Source organism: Carassius carassius, chromosome 16, assembly GCF_963082965.1.
Source record: "Carassius carassius chromosome 16, fCarCar2.1, whole genome shotgun sequence".
NCBI lineage: Eukaryota > Metazoa > Chordata > Actinopteri > Cypriniformes > Cyprinidae > Carassius > Carassius carassius.
The window spans coordinates 6,778,689-6,799,159 of record NC_081770.1 but is presented as its reverse complement, the minus strand read 5'-3'; the positions used below and the strand labels follow the sequence as shown (position 1 = coordinate 6,799,159).

The 20,471-nt window shown below is 35.6% G+C and overlaps 2 protein-coding genes across 2 annotated transcripts; both read left to right on the top strand.

The window, feature by feature from the left end:
* Window positions 1-31: 31 nt before the first annotated feature.
* On the top strand, window positions 32-14,582 carry LOC132160305 (SLAM family member 5-like). The gene is made up of 4 exons (XM_059570069.1): window positions 32-208; window positions 12,262-12,588; window positions 12,827-13,132; window positions 14,397-14,582. The coding sequence occupies exons 1-4, from the start codon at window positions 151-153 to the stop codon at window positions 14,522-14,524; spliced, it is 819 nt and encodes a 272-aa protein (XP_059426052.1). The 5' UTR covers window positions 32-150; the 3' UTR covers window positions 14,525-14,582.
* Window positions 14,583-18,665: 4,083 nt separating this feature from the next.
* On the top strand, window positions 18,666-20,192 carry LOC132159320 (E3 SUMO-protein ligase ZBED1-like). Its single transcript, XM_059568835.1, has one exon. It carries the CDS (start codon window positions 18,666-18,668, stop codon window positions 20,190-20,192), a length of 1,527 nt encoding a protein of 508 aa, XP_059424818.1.
* The last annotated feature ends 279 nt before the right edge of the window (window positions 20,193-20,471 follow it).

Here is a 20,471-nt window from a genome sequence, read left to right as displayed (position 1 = left end):
AAGTGTTGTTGAACACATGGGGCATGGTCTGATTCAGTCTTCAGTCTGGAGGAAGTCAGCAGATAGTTCACTTTGTTAACAGCTTGTTCTCTTCACAACTTTACTGCAAGGATTCAAATTTGACTGAAAATATTTCAGACCGCTGGACTGATGATGGACATGTTTCACACACTGGCTTTTTGCTGTTTGTGCTGCTGTCGTCTGGTTGGTAAGTTACAGAATAGATTTCTTTTTTTTTTTTTTAACAGCTGCATATTTTTATGGTGGAGCTCAAATGAATTAAGTTCCACTATCAATAAATAAATAATTCAGCCTGTACAAATATTTGAGATTGTATAATAATAATAATAATAATAATAATAATAATAATAATAATTAACTTTAGGGAGTTCCCCTGATTTTAGTTATGAATCCTAACACCATAGAAACTAAAGAAAACAGAGCTAAACCGAAATAGTGAAAACTGAGTTAGTCCCATAGGAGACTTTGAAGGGCATGAATCAAAGCCAGTACACTACACACCATGAAAGTATGAAATGTTATCCAATATTATTTAAGTAGAATTTTTGCATTAGGTGTAATAGCACAAAATAGCATAGAGTATGTGAGCTTGGAGTATGTTAGAATACTTCTTACTTCCTAACACTCGGTCTTCAGTTGCAGACACTGCTTTACCACTGCTTCTCCACAGCTTCATTTTGAGCATGTGCATGACAGTGTGGCTATTATTCCATGTTTGTGTCATGAATCGAGAAGCACCCGGCTGCAGCCTGCAGATCAAGGCGGGGCTGCACCTGGGGTGTGGTTACACATGCAGCCCCGCCCCATACCTACTCTGATTGGTTCAATCGTCTTTCATAGACTTACATGATAGGAAATGTGTGCGTAGTTGGTGTAGGATGGAGAATGCTGTTTAAAAAGCTAAAAATGCTGTACAGTTTTATAAAGCCTTCATAATGCACAAAAGAAGAAAAAAAACATTAGCCTGTAACTCGCCATGTCCCTGAAATGAATGTTTTGTTAAATTAAGCTGATCTTTAGGCTAACATACAAATATAGTAAATTAATTGGGTTGATTATCCACAGGTATTCAGATAGAAGAATTAATTATGAATTAAATTATTTTAGAAAATATGATTATTTCATATCATCAGAGTATGAGAAAGGAAAATAAAAGGGGTGTATCATTACTGTTTTAATTTATATAGCATGACAAGACAATTATTGTTACATATAATTATCCGTCATGCAGTTGATAAATGACTGCAATAGTCTAATGTGTCTGTCAATTCAATTTCTATGAAACTTTACATTTCCTTTACTACATTGCAAAACATAGACTTTTTCTCCCCTTTATTTCAGGAAAATATGCTGCTCCTCGTTATTTGAGAGTGAAGAAATCGATAAACTTTTATTTCTATCAGCCAGTGATTATTCTGAAAGGATATACCTGTAAACCATTGCTATAGTAACGAACACAATTTCATGATAATTGTGCTCTTATTTTAGTGCAGTCTCACAGCCACTGTCAAATATTGAGATAAACTTTATAAAGTATCATCTATTTATATTAAATTGGTATCTTCTCCGATATCCATTTTGTGACCATTGAGTCGATTCTTTTCAATCAGCAGGAATGATTCGGGACATTCTACGTTTAATGTGGCTTAATGCATTAAAAGAGTGTTTTTAAAAGACCAAACTCAGTAAACAAATTAATAATAAAGCATTCTATTCACTGACAGGCAGATGAGTCCAGAATAAGAATGCAATGTGTTTAATTACGTGTTAAGCATTTTCCTCCCATAGAAAACCATTAGACTGAAAGAAAAACGCATACCGTGGCCTAATGCATTAAAACGTGTTTTAAAAAGACCAAACTCAGTAAACATTTTTAATAACACATTTTATTTACAGACAAGCAGGTTATGGGTGGAAATTAAACGCTTTGTGTTCGTATTTTGTGCTCATATCTGCTTGTCTGTGAATAGAATGCTTTATTAATAATTTGTTTACTGAGTTTGGTCTTTTTAAAACATAGTTTTAATGCATAAAGCCACGTGCTTTCACGTTAAGTGGGCTTTTAGAATGTCCAAATTATTCATTTGTGAATTGAATATTCACATTATATATTATAAATATTCAATTTTATTTTTTTTAGTGCTTGAAATAATCTGCTTTAAATTCCGCTGGGTTTCATGCGCTTGAGCCATTAGGCTGTTTTCATAAATAACATGCACTATACATCATATTGGGTGAAAACAGGCAACCAGACCGCATATGTGTTGTATTAATCAATAGCAAGCAACCGGAATCATCTAACCACATGTTCTCTTGCTGTTTTTACTATAATAAAGATTACAGCATCTAAAGAACATCACTGACAAGTAAGTGTCAAATTGCACAACTAAAGCCAACACTTACCACCATTATGGTGACATCAAACCAAACTATTACTTTTAAACAGACATCAACATCCAACATCTAAACATATGTTTACATCTTAATTAGAATGTTAGGGGATAATGTTCTAATAATGTTGTCAATAAACATTTTTAGAATGTTTTTAGATAACGTTATCCTATCTTTTGAGAGAATGTTCTGGGAACAAAAATAAAACTACCCGCTAAAAACATTGTTAGAACAATCCATAGGAATGTTTTTAGAACATTTTAAGAACAAAAAAATTCTAGCTGGGACCTCCTTTAGTGGACTTTGCTATCTTAGGAACTACCAAAAGTCCAGCGTCCAGCATTTTGTGACCTTAGGGAACGTGATGTATTGTAACATGGTATAAGACTATTAAGGTATGCAGGAGCTAAACCATTTAGGGCCTTATAGGTAAGTAATGATAATTTGTAATTGACGCGGAACTTAATAGGTACACTGTTAAAAATGTATTGTTCTTTTCCTGGAAACACCTGGCAACTAATTGCCGTGAATTTACAGCGAGTAATACACAAGAAACATACTGTTAATTTAATACAATAAAATTCTGTGTTTATACAGCAGTGTTGCTGTGATTACAGTAGCATTGATACAATAAAATGTTGTATTTTGTATTGTTGTCGTACAATCCTCAACAGTGGTGACAATCCCGAAAAACAGAATTGCAGCAATGCATGCTGGGAGCCATGAACATGTTTTGTATGCTGGCATTGAAACATGTCACCATTGTTGTGTTTCATACGCCAAATGTTGATGTCTGTGAGTTTATAAATAACCTAAAGCATGTTTTAAACATAAAGTTAGCAAAGATAATATTTATACACTGTTAAACATCAGTGTATGAACCACAACAGCGTTTTAAATTACTTATTTTTATATCAGTTGGTTCACTTAAACCATTTTAGTGCAGTCTGTAGGTTTCTGGTATTACAGGTATATCCTTTCAGAATAATCACTGGCTGATAGAAATAAAAGTTTATCGATTTCTTCACTCTCAAATAACGAGGAGCAGCATATTTTCCTGAAATAAAGGGGAGAAAAAGTATTGCAGCAAAAGTTGATGGTCAAGAGCACAACTGAAGCAAACCCTGATTTCTATGATGGTGATCTCAAAAAATCATTTTCAATAAGACATCAACATCTTAACCTCTGTGAATTCTCAATAAGAACTTCTGTAGATGCATGACAGAAATAAAATCATTCTGGTTAGTATTACTATAAGTGAAGCTGGCAATGCTGTTTGTGGAGTTGTGGCTGAAGAAAGTTGTAGTTTGTGTTCTTATTTCTCTTTCTTTCTTGCTTGTTCACAGCAGGTGTTTGAATGACTGAGAGAATGTTGCAGGAACATTTTACTAACCTTAAAATAACATTATACTAATATGGAAACTGGACTTTTTTATGTTAGAAAGAATATGAAATTACCAGTTTTAATGCTATCCCACAATGCTTTGTGGTGTCTGTAAAACAATGCTTCTACAGTGTAGTTACAATAATATTACAGGACTGTCCTTCAATTTCCCATCATGCATTTGCATTTACAATAAAAACCATGAATACAGTGTATTGTTGTAAAATGTATTGTAAAATTACATCAATTGCTAACAGTGTAGCCAGTGCAGAGACTGTAAAATTGGGGTAATATGATCATATTTTCTTGACCTGGTAAGGACACTAGCTGCTGCATTTTGGACTACCTGTAGCTTGTTTATAGAAGATGCAGGACAGGCACCTAGAAGTGCATTACAATAATCCAGTCTAGAGGTCATGAATGCATGAACTAGCTTTTCTGCATCAGAAACAGGTAACATGTTTTGTAGCTTGGCAATGTTTCTAAGATGGAAGAATGCAGTTTTTGTAACATGGGAATATGATTTTCAAAAAACAAGTTGCTGTCTAATATAACACCCAGATTTTTGACTTTAGTGGAAGTAGCAGTTAGCTTAGATAATTTAGAAGTTTCATCTGGTCTCGTTGAGATATATAGCTGAGTATCATCAGCATAACAGTGGAAACTAATCCTGTATTTTCTAATAATATTACCAAGGGGCAACATGTATATTGAAAATAGAAGGGGACCTAGGACGGATCCTTGTGGCACTCCATATTTTACTGGTGATAAATGAGATGACTCCCCATTTAAATAAACAGGATGGTAGCGAACAGACAGGTAGGATCTAAACCATCTTAGAGCCTGCCCTTGAATACCTGTATAGGTTTGTAATCGATCTACAGTATGAGTATGTCATGATCCATGTTGTCGAATGCAGCACTAAGATCAAGTAAAACTAGCAATGAGAGTCTTGATCTGATGCAAGAAGCAGGTAATTTGTAATTTAAACAAGTGCAGTTTCTGTGCTATGGTGGGGCCTGGAACCTGACTGAAATTCTTCATACAGATAATTTTTTTGCAGGAAGGAGCTCAATTGAGCAGACACAATTTTTTCTAAAATTATAGACATAAATGGAAGATTTTAAATAGGCCTATATATTGCCAGTTCACTAGGATCTAGTTTTGGTTTCTTAATAAGAGGCTTAAAACCGCCAGCTTAAATGGTTTTGGGACGTGACCTAAGGATAATGATGAGTTAATAATATTGTGAAGCGGTTCTTCAGCTACACTGTCAGAAATAGGGGTACAGTAGGAGTCTGTTTCTGACTATTTCTGTCCCCCAAGGTACAATCTACACTAACGTACGCCATAGGGCTTATTATTGGACCTCAAGGTACATGTATGTACCTTTTGAGGGTCAAAAAGGTACATATATGTTCCCAAACAATAAAAGGTACATATATGCCAGCCCTGATTGGCTGCTCGAATCTCAGTTTTAAAGAACGTCCGGTTTCTTCTGTTTCTTTCTTTTGGCGGAGACGAAGTCATAGCACGGTTACGCATGGGTTTTGGTAGATTTGGGTAGTCCAGGGGCCAAAGAGTAAAAGTCCAGCCATATTTTTGCTCCACCCATGAACTCAGCAGATGTTTCCAATCCAAACACCTGCTGTTTACAATCAACATCACTGAAGAAAAGAGAAACACAAGAACTACAACTGACTTTAAACACAGCCTTGGATGAAATCAATTGAAGGAAAAAAAAACTTTGCCACCATAACTGTGGTGAGTATTTGCTTCAGTTGAGCTCTTGAGCCTTTAAGCAGTTTTTAAATTAATTGCATTATTGTTTTTCAGCAAAAAATTGTGCAATGATGATCCAACTCTTGATCTAGCAGGTGACTTATGCTTATGATGACTGTATGATCTTGATTCAATTTCTTAATTATGCGAGAAGAGTTTGTGGCTTAGTTGTTAGAGAGAACTGCCGTGTATTCACTGCTCTGTCTGTGCACTTTGGATGGGTTAAATACAGAATATGAATTCTGAGTACGGGTCACCATACTTAACTGTATGTCACGTTCACAAAAAATAGAGAAATCTCATTACACAAATGCCACCATATAACGCTTCAATATTAAGAAAACAAAAAAAAAAACGTTTTTGAATTATGCATTTAGCCATGAACATTTATCATGTGATCCTCAATAGTGGTGAAAATTATTATTCATACTGCAGTGCATTATGGGAGTAATTCATGTATTGCAACATGAATCATTTTGTTGATTGTCACCATTGTAGAGATTCATATGCTGGTTCTTGATATATGTGTGTGTGTGTTTGTGTGTGTGCGCGCGCGTCTAAACAGCACTGAAGTTCAAAGTTTTATATGTGTTATTAGAGCAATGCTTTCTTTTTGTGCATGTTGTCGTTTCAGTAGAATTATTCAAAACCTAGACATGTGATAAAATAAAAACATTTGAGATATAGTTAAACCAGCTCATTGTGACTATATGTTCTTCATATGTCATAGTTCTGTCTTCTCCACAACACCCCATGCAGAGCTACAGAGAGAGGTCTAGCACAACAAGTAAAGGGTCAAGAGCACAATTAAACCAAACACTGATCTCCATGATGGTGGCATCATTTTAACCAATAAAACATCCACATCTGATCCTCTGTAATTCTCAATAACAGCAGGTGTTTATCACTAATGCACATTCAATAGTCACTTAATTATCTCATTAACTTTAACTCTTTGAGGACTTGGGATTTAACTTGACAGTCGTTTATGACTTGGAAGGAATGACTTGGTTCCTCTGCTGAAATCGGCTGCTGGACTTTTACTCTTTGGCCCTGGACTTCCCACCTCTGTACAAAACTGGTCTCTTAAGGTACCAATCACAAGGGTACAAATTTGCACCCTATGCCAAGGCAGCCCCAGTGACAAGCTATTGTACCCCTAAAGGTACAATTATGTACTTTATTTTCTGAGAGTGTACAGGTAACAACTCTTTCAGTAATTTAGTGGGTGCAGGATCTAATAAACATGTTGTTGGTTTAGATACCATGATACATTTATTTAGCTCTTCCTGTCCTATAGTTGTAAAGCACTGCAGTTTATTTTTGGGTGCGATGGATGAAACTGAAGTGTTAGATGCTGTAGAATCTACATTCGCTATTGTATTTCTAATGTTATCTATTTTATCAGTGAAGAAATTCATAAAGTCATTACTATTAAACGTTGATGGAATATTTGAATCAGGTGGTGTCTGGATATTTGTTAATTTAGCCACTGTGCTAAATAAAAACAGTTTTTGGATTGTTTTGGTTATTTTCTATGAGTTTGTGTATATGTTGTGCCCTAGCAGTTTTTAGAGCCTGTCTATAGCTGGACATAATTTGTTTCCAATGTTGAACAAATACATCATTTAAAACACCACTATTGGAATGTCTTCAATTAGAAGTGATGGGAACAGAAATTATGACTGTGACCTAGGGCTGGGCGATATATCGAACGATATGATCATGCGCATCTAATCAGTAAAGCTGCTTCCGTGATCACCGCTAAAATCTCCATCACCTGCTTATAATTGGAGTGGCATTTAATAGACAGAGCCGTAGATCGCTGACAAGCCACGCCATATCGCGTTCATTATCGCAGATGAATCGCCTTCGATAATGAACGCGATATGGCGTGGCTTGTCAGCGATCTACGGCTCTGTCTATCAGAGGTGGGACTTTCAAGTCACAAGCAAGTCTTCAAGTCATATTCAAGTCCTCAAAGGGTTAAAGCTAAAGAGATAATTAAGTGACTAATTAAATGATGATTGTGGATTAGTGATGAACATCTGCTGTTAACAATCAACATCACTGAAGTAAAGAGAAACACAAGAACTACAACTGAATTTAGCCACAGCCTTCAAATGAAAAAAAAAAGTTAAAGAAAAAAAACACTATGCCACCATAATTGTGGTCAATGTTTGCTTTAAGTAGTGTCTTGACCCTTTTACTAATTCAAACCAATTTGATTCAAAACAATTGCAATATTGTTTTCGCAGCAAACATGTATGCATTGCTGGGTTGAACCTTGCAGTAACATATGAACTTATGCTTTTTCTGCTTATAACTCATGATGACTGAACATCATGAAATTGTGTTTATCTTTGGATAGTAGACTGACACTCAGCTATAACTGAAGTAAAAAAAAAAAATCACAATGCTTCAATGTTGAAAGACACAAAAGGAGACAATCAGTTCAGGTTTTTAGACAAACACACTTATCACACGATCCTCAACAGTGGTGACAATTTTTCATACTGCAGTGCATGACGGGAGTTTTTACTAAGGTTTTACCCAGCATGCAACATTTTGTTGATTGTCACCACTGTTGAGAGTCATATGCTGGTTCTTGATGTCTGTGTGTGTCTACAGAGTATAGTTTTTCAAATTTTGTATGCACTTAGTAGATTTAAAATTGACTTTTTTTTTCCATAGTGTAGTTTTACTGGGTTGATTATGCCAAACTTAAATAGAGCTAATGTTAATTTGATTGTAATCTGACCACCTATCACATACAGATTAATGTCTTCTCTCTGCTTTACAGCACCTCATGCAATGCTACATAAAGAGATCTAACATGACAGTCAAGGGTCAAGAGCCCCACTAAAGCAAACACTGATCTCCATTATGGTTGCATCACTTTAACCAATAAAACATCAACATCTGATCCTCTGTAATTCTCAAGAATAGCAGGTGTTCATCATTAATGCACAATCATCACTTAATCACTTAATTATCTCATTAACTTTAACCCTTTGAGGACTTGGGATATGACTTGAAGACTTGCTTGTGACTTGAAAGTCCCAACTCTGGTAAAAGCTGAATGTCAGTCAACAATCCAAAGAAGAATATCTCACGATGTCCAAGTCATCATGAGTTATAAGCAGAAGATCATCTGTTACTACAAGGTTTGACTCAGCAATGCATACATGTTTGTTGCGAAAACAATATTGAAATTGTTTTGAATCAAATTTTTTTGAATTAGTTAAAGGGTCAAGACACTACCTAAAGCTAACCCTGACCACAATTATGGTGGCATAGTGTTTTTTTTTTTTTTTTTTTTCAGTTGAAGGCTGTGGCTAAATTCAGTTGTAGTTCTTGTGTTTCGCTTTACTTCAGTGATGTTGATTGTTAACAGCAGAAGTTCATCACTAATGTACAATTATCATTTAATTAGTCACTTAATTATCTTATTAACTTTAACCCTTTGAGGACTTGGATATGACTTGAAGACTTGCTTGTGACTTGAAAGTCCCACCTCTGCTGTCTATTAAATGCCACTCCAATTATGTGATGGAGATTTTAGCGGTGATCACGGAAGCAGCTTTACTGATTAGATGCGCATGATCATATCGTTAGATATATCGCCCAGCCCTACTGTGACCAGTCCCAGATAGCATATAATAATCGGCCCAAGCTTGGCTGGCCCTTGGCTCAGACTCGGCATCAGTGAGTGTTATCCGGTCCGAGTGTGGTGCACAGCTCGCACTCGCGCATGTGTTTGTGATGCGGCTGTAAAGCCCCAAAAAAGTATCTTATGTTACTTACACGTCTAATGTCGTGAATTTGTCAAAAACAAAATGTAAAATGCAAAATGTAAAAAAATATATATATATACAGGACATTATAAATTATAGATGCTTTATAGAACAGAACATTCACTAATATTTATAACAATAGCAAATCTATATTTATGTAACGCAGCAGGTAATTCTTTTATACGCTTGCTTGTATTTTGAAAGTGCTTCATTGTGCACATGTATCACCTTCACTCACGCAGTGGGCAGAATCTTGTACCTGTGCTCACGACTACTGTCCGCCATGTTTGTGCAGTTTGGATGCAAACAAAACAATGGATTATTTACCAAGAGATATGGATGTATGGAGTCATTTTGATAAAACACTTCTGGTAAGCATCATTGAGGATTTCTTTTTAGTATTTTACTAGAGCAGGCGCTTATAAGCTCATAAATATACTCCGAAATCTTCACCTGACGTGTGAAACTGCAGTGAATGTGGCTTTGTGTGAAACCTAAGTAAAAAAAAAAAAAATAAACAATATATTTTTCATTTTTGATCAAATTGTTGTGCGGGTCTACTCTAGAGTTTTTACTCTGCAGAAAACTGACGAGAAACCCAACCCACCAACAGACGAGGAAGATGAGGATGATAATCATAGTGGGCCAGCATATACAAAGAGAAAGGTTTGTTTGTATTTTAGCTCCACACATTTTTATTTTTCTGCATAGCGATGACTGGTGAAAAGTGTTTATTGATTTACTTCAATGTATAGTTAACCAGAATTCTGTCTTTTGACACTTTGAAGAATGCTGGTAATCAAACCCAAGAAGTTTGTCAGGTATGGACAGTACGAAGGGGACACAATGATTTTCATATTTTGGGTGAAGTCTCTTAAATTGGCATGCTTCACACTAAATATTAATCATGCTGGGCACAGCCACTTATTGTGCTGTCATTGCAGTTAGTGCTGTAAATAGTCTGTCTAATTATAAATAGTCTGTACATTGCTACAACATAAATGTAATGTAGTTCACAATGATGCATTACGTTAGACATTTACTAATAGATACTTGCATATTATTTGCTCTTTACAGGTGCAGAAATAAAAACTCTGAAAACAAAAATGTCACCAGATTAAGATGTGAAAAGACATGTTACAACACTGAAACCATAAATCCTGAGCAATTTGAAAATGGGCAACAACCGAGGAAAAGTACTCACTGTTTCTCTCAAAAATGATCCATGGTTATAGTAATAGTAAATGATTAGATGAATAAATAAAAGGACAAAATGGTTTTAATTTTAAAACTCTGCCATTTACTAATGTCTTGTTCAAAATACTTAGTTGTGGTTTATCTTTACCATAAGGTATCATTAGTTAAAATTTGTAAATGTTGAAATTAACATTAAACAAGAATGAGCAATACATTTGTTACAATTTGCATTAATCTTTGATACTGTTAAAAACAACAACTGTTCTTTGTTAGTTCATGATAGCTCTGATCCATTAAATAATGTCAACAGGCACAAATTTTTCTTAACAATGTATTAGTAAATGTTGAAATTAACTAGGTTAAAATATTCACTACAGTTAACTAAGGTTAATGTTACGTATTTGTCATGTTAGTTCATGTTGGGTAGGTAACTAATGTTACAAATGAAACCTTATTGTAAATTATAAAGTCTCACCTGAGTGTTTATTGTTTATATGTGTTAAATTATTTATATGTAAGTATAAATAAATGCAAGGGTAATTTAGCTGATTTTGATATATATACTTTCTGTATAACTTATTTTTTCTTCTTTTTTGCTGTAATTGTATAGTTTTGTAAATAAATTGTTCTCAGGCCAACTTAATCCAGTGAGCTCTTTACTTTTAAAATGCATTTATCATAATGAGATGAGTTAGGGTTAGCGGTAAGTAAACATTTGAGCAGCTTATCAGTTTTAAATGAAAGATTAGTGAACAGTAAAGAAGATATTAAAAATGAATTCGGGCCACGTTCGGGGCGCTGTACACTTCAGTGTCAGTTTTCAAGATGATAGAATGGAACGTCTCTATGACTTTCACATAAACCAAGAAAAAACTTTCATAAAACATAAAAAAAGCTAATTTCAAACAAACATTCACTAATAACATTTTCATGTTTTCTAGATGATAGAATGGAATGTTTTTATAACATTCACATAAACCAAGAAAAAAACTGGACATTTGAAACATTAAAAGAACATTCAGAAATGAAGTTTTCGTAATGTTTGCAAATGTGAATTGAATGTTCCTCTAACATTCTCAGTAACCCCACAAAAAAATGTTTCTTAATACATAAAATTTTTTCAATGTGTACAAAACATTCAGAAATAACGTTTTCATAACTTAATGGCACAATCTGACTTTGCTGCAGCCTGGAATTGAACTACTGGTTTTGTCTGGTCAGAGGAGAACTGGCCCCCCAACTGAGCCTGGTTTCTACCAAGGTTTTTTTCTCCATTCTGTCACCGATGGAGTTTCGGTTCCTTGCCGCTGTCGCCTCTGGCTTGCGTAGTTGAGGTCACTTCATCTACAGCGATATCGTTGACTTGATTGCAAATAAATGCACAGACACTATTTAACTGAACAGAGATGACATCACTGAATCCAATGATGAACTGCCTTTAACTATCATTTTGCATTATGACACACTGTTTACCTAATGTTGTTCAGTTGCTTTGACGCAATGTATTTTGTTTAAAGCGCTATAAAAATTAAAGGTGACTTGACTTGACTTAATGGAAATGTTAGCAAAATGTTCTGACAACTCATTTTTGTTAGCTGGGGCTGTTCTTCATTACATTTACAAAACCGATCTATTGAAGAAAGTCAACAAAATGATTTGAGACCTTTAATCTGTGTCTCTGTTCTTCAGGTGTGTTTGGTGATACAGTTACAGTGAAGTCAGTGTCAGTGACAGAGGGAGATTCAGTCACTCTAGACTCTGGTCTTACTGAAATAATAGATGAAGATCTGATTCAGTGGAAGTTTGGAACCAAAGACACTGTAATAACTGAAATCAATTTAAGGGTCAGCATAATCTCTGTATATCAAAATGTTCTTGATGGGAGATTCAGAGACAGACTGAAGCTGGATCATCAAACTGGATCTCTGACCATCACAAACACCAGAACTGAACACACTGGACTCTATACACTACAGACCAAAAGTGTGATCAAGAGATTCAGTCTCACTGTCTATGGTGAGTTAAATACTGGTTTTATGAATGTGTTAGATGTATATTAACAATTCTATTCTTTTAATTATTGATTATTAAAACAACTAGATAACTTTAATTAAGCATAATTTTCCTGTCTGATATTTGTTCATATATTTAAACAATAATCTGTTATAAATGTAAAAAGAGAGAGGAGTGAAGATCACTGCTGTGAGACTGACTGATGCAAAAGACACAACTATTATTTGTTTTATGTTTTCAGCTCGTTTGCCTGTTCCTGTCATCAGCAGAAACTCTCCACAATGTTCTTCATCATCATCTTCATCTTCATCACAGCAGAATTGTTCACTGCTTTGTTCAGTGGTGAATGTGGGTCATGTGACTCTCTCCTGGTACAAAGGAAACAGTTTATTGTCCAGCATCGGTGTGTCTGATCTCAGCATCAGTCTCTCTCTACCTCTGGAGGTGGAATATCAGGAGAAAAACAGCTACAGCTGTGTGATCAACAATCCCATCAGAAACCAGACCACACATCTGGACATCAGCAAACTCTGTCACACATGTTCAGGTACAGCAGCTCTTGTGCACGTATTCACTAAATTAATTTCTTGATTTCACCAAGAGAACTTAATGTGCCAGAAATGATGAAGAATGGGATTTTTTTCTTTTTGTTTTTTCCTGTGTCGCACAAAAGGTTTTAGACATAAAATTTACAAAATGTTTTATACATAATAAAAAATTATCAACAATACACATCATTTCAACTGAAAACAAAGAAGTATTAGCAATTTGTTTAAAGATTGCATTAGGAAAAAAGTAAGAAAACATAGAAGACCAAACATCAGAACTTGAGGGAAGACATTTAACCATCAATTACAGTTTATACGAATTAAAATCATCCCATATTAAAATGGTTCTACTTGCTTTATTTATTGTCAATAAAACAGTGTTTAGATAATTTGAAAAGCCTTTCAAAAAGAAAAGAAAAGAAAAGAAAAGAAAAGAAAAGAAAGTGTGGTTTCTTGTTGGCAAACTTCCTTGTGTGGATTTAAAATTTTTAAAGAAAATATATTAATACAGATTCATAATGTCCTAAAATATTGTTTTTAAAAGTTATGGATACATCTTGCTGAATAATAAATGAGCCAATATTTGTTCCCAGAGTTGTTCAGTTCAATCAAGTCCAGAATAAATGAAACACAGTTTCTGTGGGAAACTGGCAACATCAAAATTTTGTGTCAAAATTAGTCTTACATTTTTCATACATTGTTTTACCAGGATACTTCCTTTACTTTATTAGTTAGAAATAGTAATTTTGTTGCAAAAGTGGGGAGTAACTGCTATTTGCCTCTTCGCTTATTTTTGACATAAAAAAAATATATATTTTTAAATTTGAAAAATTGTAGCTTCATTAGACATTTCCCCATGTTTTTTTAATGCCACCAGATGGCACAATTCTCACTTAAAAAATGAATTTTAAATTGCATTCATTGACGATTGATAAGTAAATAATTAAATAACAAAAAATATATATTAATCAGAATGGGTAAAAATAGCTTATTATTATTATTATTTAAATATTGCATACTATCATAAAATCCCTTCAAATTTCTAAATAATAATCAGAAAATATTTTTGAACCAAAATGTATTACATTGATACTCCTGAAAAAAAAAAAAACATTTCCATTAAATTGGAGAGTTCTATTAAAAGGCCCATTTGGGTCGCAACCATACAATATTCCCTTTAAAATTATTTTTAAGGATGCAGAGATACTTTCTCCATGACCTATCCATAAATCTATACCCCACTTTTTTTCTTATTATTTTCAGAAGCACAGGTCAGTTGTTGTGATACAGTTGAAGCTGTGATGCGATTGGTCGTCACTGCTCTGGTGGGCGTGGCTGCTGTAGCTGCTGCTGTTCTTCTGCTCAATGACGTCAGATCTACAAGAGGATGAAAGAAGAAAACAGAACAGATTCAAGATATTGTGACATATATTGGTATTTAAATTGTACAGATGAGAATATGTGTTGTCCAGTCCAGTTGTTAGTGATGGCAAAATGAAGCTTTGCTCTTTGCACTTTGGTCTAGTGTCCAAAATGATAAATATTTCATTTCTAAAATACCATCCATTTTATATTTCTTTGTTTTCATTTCCCCCTTCATTTATGTTGTTATTGTTTTGTTACATTATCTGCAGCAACCCCACAAATACAGGCTCACGGAAAAAAGACAAATAATGCAAAATTTGTCATGTTTCTCTGTCATTAATCTTACTGATAATCATATTACATTTTAAACTCCTCATAATCAGATTACTGTTACCAATGATCTTCAGTAATTATTGATCTCTGGGCTGCATTTCCTCAAAAGCATTGTAAGCTAACTGTGGTGGTAAATTCCATTTAACTCTATTGGTAACAAAATAACTTGCTACCATAGTTGTTTTTGAGAAATGCGCCCCTGTACAAAATTTAGGATATTTTTCAATATTTTTTTTTTTCATGTAGTGCAGGAATTCACAATTTTTTTTAATTTTTTTTTCAGACAAATCTGTAATCTATCAGTGAATCAGATTTTGTTAAAAAAAGATCTTAGTGTGATGTAATGTCAGTTTTCAATGCAGTATCTTTCCTCAGCTCAATATTTCTTCGCGGCCCGGTGAAACACACCAATTTGCACGCTCTCTGCACGCTTAGTAAACAAACTACAGCTAGTCCAAAATGCAGCAGCAAGAGTTCTTACTAGAACCAGGAAGTATGACCATATTAGCCCGGTCCTGTCAACACTGCACTGGCTCCCTATCAAACATCGTATAGATTTTAAAATATTGCTTATTACTTATAAAGCCCTGAATGGTTTTGCACCTCAGTATTTGAATGAGTTCCTTTTACTTTATAATCCTCTACGTCCGCTACAATCTCAAAACTCAGGCAGTGTGATAATACCTAGAATATCAAAATCAACCGCCCTCAGATCACTTGGACGTGGTTGTGTACAAGAGGTAAAAACGATATAAATACTATTCGTTTTCTCACACAAGCCGCTCGTTTCATGTCTTAGGCCATCAATGTGTACTTACGATGGGGAATTGTTTAATTTGGACTTCTCTGTGCATGCTCTTTGAGGTGGTGACCATAAACCTGCATTATATGACTGACAGACAAGAACGGTTTGACCTAAAATTATCAAAATTGAAACTACTGCGGAAACAAAGACACCTACATCTTGGATGCCCTTGAGGTAAGCTAAAACATACCAAAATTTAATTTCAAAGTGAGCTATCCCTTTAATGTGCAGCGGTAATACCCATTATGGATGTCCACCTACTGTGTGTACATTTAACTTTTCCGGCCTGTTATTGCTACCTGTCCCAACTTTTTTGGAATGTGTAACTCTCATAAAATCCAAAATGAGCCAATATTTGGCATGACATTTCAAAATGTCTCTCTTTCAACATTTGATATGTTATCTATATTCTATTGTGAATAAAATGTAAGTTTATGAGATTTGTAAATTATTCCATTCTTTTTTTACTCACAATATGTACAGTGTCCCAACTTTTTTGGAATCGGGTTTGTATAAGAATTTTGCAACTATAGCAAAGAGAAATGGTGTAAGATTCATCCTGACCACTGTGCTGCAAATACAGGAAACACTTGGTGGAAGTTACTGCAGCCAGAGCAGAAGCACATGAACCAGTCATAAAATGGCAGTGTCGTCATTGGCTGGCTTTCACAGTTATAGAGTCAGTTACAGTTAACGTTGTTTTTTTTTTAATTTGCCTATACAGCTGATTCACAACCTCAGAGCTCCAAACAAGGTTTATCAGTTATTGTTAAAAATCTATTTCCTTATGGACTGTTGTGCTCTATTCTTTGAAATGGTTTATTATTAATAGACTATATTTGCATATGATGAAATAAGTTCTTTGAGCATTTTTACAGAATATGAATTTGTTAACTGTTGAACAAGGCGCACTGTTCGCTCAAATAGAAACAAACAAACAAATACAAACCATTTACACCGCCAGCAACACTGACAAAGTGACATGATCTCATTGATTTCAGTAGACAGTTGTGGATTTCTGATAACACGAGCGACCCTGACCTTTGACCAACAGGATGTAGCTGTGTACAGCGACGTGATAAAGTTCAGACAGCCTATGTTTGTTTTTATGTAAATGAGAGTTTACAACTGAGAGTTTAATTTACAAACATCTACTGAAATTGAGGAAGCAAAAAGAGGTAGTAGTCTATAGCGTGTCGTTAAAATGCTAAAGAGGTATTAAACTAAGAAATAACTGAGATATTATGCTCTTTTGCATGATCATCAATCACCCAATAGACAAACACATACAAAAAAATACATTTTCAGTGTGTTTTTACACCGTAAAACCTGACAAGTTAACTTAACTCAAACCGTTTGAGTAAACAGATTGCCTTGATTTAAACCATGTAAGTTTTAAAACTTTGCATTCAAGTAATTAAGTGATTTACTAAGTGCTGATTGAGAATTAGTGATGAACAGCTGCTGTTAACAAACAGAATCACTGAAGAAAAGAGAAACACAAGAACTACTACAACTGACTTCAGACACAGCCTTAGATGAAATCAACTGAAATAAAATACATGAAATCTCTCATGATCTGATTAAACAACCCCACAAACAGCATCACCAGCTCCACTTATTAATAACCAGACTGACTTTATTTCTGTCAGACGTCTACAGAAGATATTATTGAGAATGAACTAAGGTTTAGATGTTGATTTATTGTTTCATTTGAAGTAACCATGTTAGAGATCAGTGTTTGCTTTAGTTGGGCTCTTGACCCTTGGTTTCTGTCTTATTTGTTGTAATTCAAAAGCCCAGAAAAAATATCATCAGGTGTTAACTTGCACCTAGGTGTAGGTTGTTACTAGGGATGGGCGTATCGATCCTGTAGTATCGATAGATCGATATCCTCGCGCTACTCATTTGGCATTGATTTCCTTAAAAAAATATCGATATAAACTAAAAGATTATAATTGTATCACTAATTGTAATATGTATCACTTTCAGCTGTTTTAGATTACTTCCTTAAATTACTATGTGCCGGGACACCCCTGGCTGTACCAGTGGCGGCGTATTGAGCTGGTCCATGTCACGTGACAGGAGACGAGCGAATGAGCGAGCGTCATTGTTGAGCGTCACAGCCGACAACGACACACACACACACACACACACACAGCTGAGCCAGCCAAGGCCACCAGCCCAGCACGAAAGCGGGAGTCGGAGGGAAAGAAGTTGAACTAAGAAGCATATAATATGGCAGACAAAAAACGAAGCGTGGTGTGGTGTTATTTTTCACCAGTCGATAAACTCACGGCAAGGTGCCAAGTGTGTGATAAAAAAGTTTCCCACAGCAGCAACACAAGCAATTTATTCAAACATCTAAAGACGACGCACCCCGAGACCCACAGTGAGCTTGAAAAAAGGCAGGCAGAGGCTGCTGTGAAAGTCCAGTCTCCTGCACCACCCGCAGTCCGGCAGAAGACCCTGCACGAGAGTCTGCAAAATAGCCAAGTGTATCCAGGTACAGACTTGACAGTGGAGTGATAAAGTCTATAAATATTACAATCACAATCTAATTTTAACAGACACTTCAGGTGAAGGGGATAAGTATATCCAGTAACGTTACTGTCTAGTTGTTGATTAGCCTAGGTCTTGGTTTTTAGTAATGTTTACTGAATATTTTGTTTAAATAATTATCTGAAATTCAAATAATTTCCACACCTTAAAGGGGAATTTACAGAAGTTGAAAATTGCTGGCTCAGAGTATTAAAACAAGATAAGAAAATATGAGATACAATTTGGGGGATTTTTCATCTTTGCATGACAGTTTTATTTTTTCCATTGAAAAGAAAATATTAAAAACTATGATGTTGGGATATTGGTTTTAATCTGTAACATGATTTCTTACATTTGGAAACCATAATTTCATATTTCATTAATTATATATCACAAACTTCTGCAGCTTCAGATATGACAGTTAATTGGAAAGTGACGTGAAAACTTTATCCTTTTCAGGTGAGTCTCAAAGAGCACGTGCTATCACAATGGGCCTGGCCAAAATGATTGTGAAGGACTTACAACCCATTTCAATGGTAGAGGATCAAGGTTTCCGGCATTTTATGAAGGTGGTGGATCCCCGATACCAGATCCCTTGTCGGAAATCCATGATGACAGGTGAAATTCCCAAACTGTACGAGCAAGCACAAAAAACAGTAAAGGACTCCATACAATCAGCAAGCAGTCTGGTTTTAACAACCGACATGTGGACTGCGAGAACCACCGAAGCTTATTTGACTCTGTCAGGACATTTTATTGACAAGGACTGGCAGATGCAGTCTTGCAATCTTACAACAATCCATGTAGCTGTGCAGCACACAGCAGATAATATATCTGAACTCCTCACAAAAATAACTGATGAATGGGGCATCACCAGTAAGGTTCATGCAGTTGTTACAGACAATGGAGCCAATATGGTCTCTGCTGTGCGTAAAACTGGTTGGAAACATATTCCTTGTTTCTCTCACACACTCAACCTCATTGTGAAGGACTCCATTAAGGCTGACACAAGTATTGAGTCCAGCTTGGAGAAATGCAGTGCTATTGTTCGGTTCTTCCACCACAGCACCAGAGCGACTGACAAACTAACAGAAGTCCAAAATCAGTTGAACTTGCCACAGCATAAACTAATCCAAGCAGTGGATACTAGATGGAACTCGGTGTTGTACATGATTGACAGACTGTATGAACAACAACAAGCCATCACAACTGCACTTTGTCTTCTTGGGAGAAACAACATGTGCCTAAGTGATGGAGAATGGTCCCACATCAGGCAGGCCATTGACGTCCTCAGGCCTTTTGAAGAGGCGACTAAGGAGATTTCAGCAGAGCAGTGTGTGACAATTTCCAAAGTCATACCTCTGATCTCTCTTCTCCAGCAAGCAACCGCATCTGCTGGGCAGAGTAACAGTCTGGCTTCACAACTTGAAGCACAATGCAAGCGACGGTTCCAGAACATTGAACGCAACCACACTCTTGCAGTCAGCACCTTTTTGGACATTCGCTTCAGAAACATTGTGTTCTGTGATTCTGCAAATGTGGAAATGATTAAATCACGGATCATCACAGAGATGCAAGCCCTGGCTTGCGCTGAAACACAGTCAACCAGACATGAAGCCGCTGCGACTGCATCAACTGTGACACAAGTGACACAAGGGTCACCTGCTGAGTGTTCATCATCCAAGGGATTATGGCGGGAGTTTGACAGTCGGGTTGAGGCTTTTCAGAGCAAACGCACAGCAAACACAGATGCATATATTGAAATGAGAAGATACATGGAGGAAAAGGTGATCCCAAGGAGTGAGGACCCTTTGATTTGGTGGAAAAAAAATGAAACCACATTTCCACTGCTGAACAAAGTTGCGAAAAAATACCTTGGAACTGTTGCAACGTCTGTTCCAGCAGAGAGACTCTTCTCTAAGGCCGGAGAAATAATCAGCCAGAGGCGTAATCGTCTTAAAGCAAAAAATGTGAATATGATACTTTTTCTGAACAGCAATCTGAAACTTCAGTAAAGTGTGACGACATATCTTGAGTGCACTAAAAGCGTGATGGTGTCAGACAGTTTTCTAGTTCATTTTTCCAAGTTCATTTTCTCAGGGAACAACTGTCTTTGTTATGCAGGTTTATAGGATAAGTAAATCCTAGTTTATCATGATCTTTATGACGTCATGTTTTTGATTCAGTGAAGTGTTACATGTTTACTTCTACAAAGAGGCTCGAAACATAACATTGTTATGATGTATTCGGGGTTTTTTTTTTTTTTTTTTTTCCTTTTAGCTTTTTCTACCAAG

What these genes read in the sequence shown, in the direction of transcription:
- LOC132160305 (XM_059570069.1), top strand. Translation starts at nt 151, where the DNA reads ATGATGGACATGTTTCACACACTGGCTTTTTGCTGTTTGTGCTGCTGT. An exon ending in GTGCTGCTGTCGTCTGGTTG is followed by an intron (nt 209 to 12,261) that starts GTAAGTTACAGA and finishes TCTGTTCTTCAG; the next exon opens with GTGTGTTTGGTGATACAGTT. An exon ending in ACTCTGTCACACATGTTCAG is followed by an intron (nt 13,133 to 14,396) that starts GTACAGCAGCTC and finishes TATTATTTTCAG; the next exon opens with AAGCACAGGTCAGTTGTTGT.
- LOC132159320 (XM_059568835.1), top strand. Translation starts at nt 18,666, where the DNA reads ATGGGCCTGGCCAAAATGATTGTGAAGGACTTACAACCCATTTCAATG.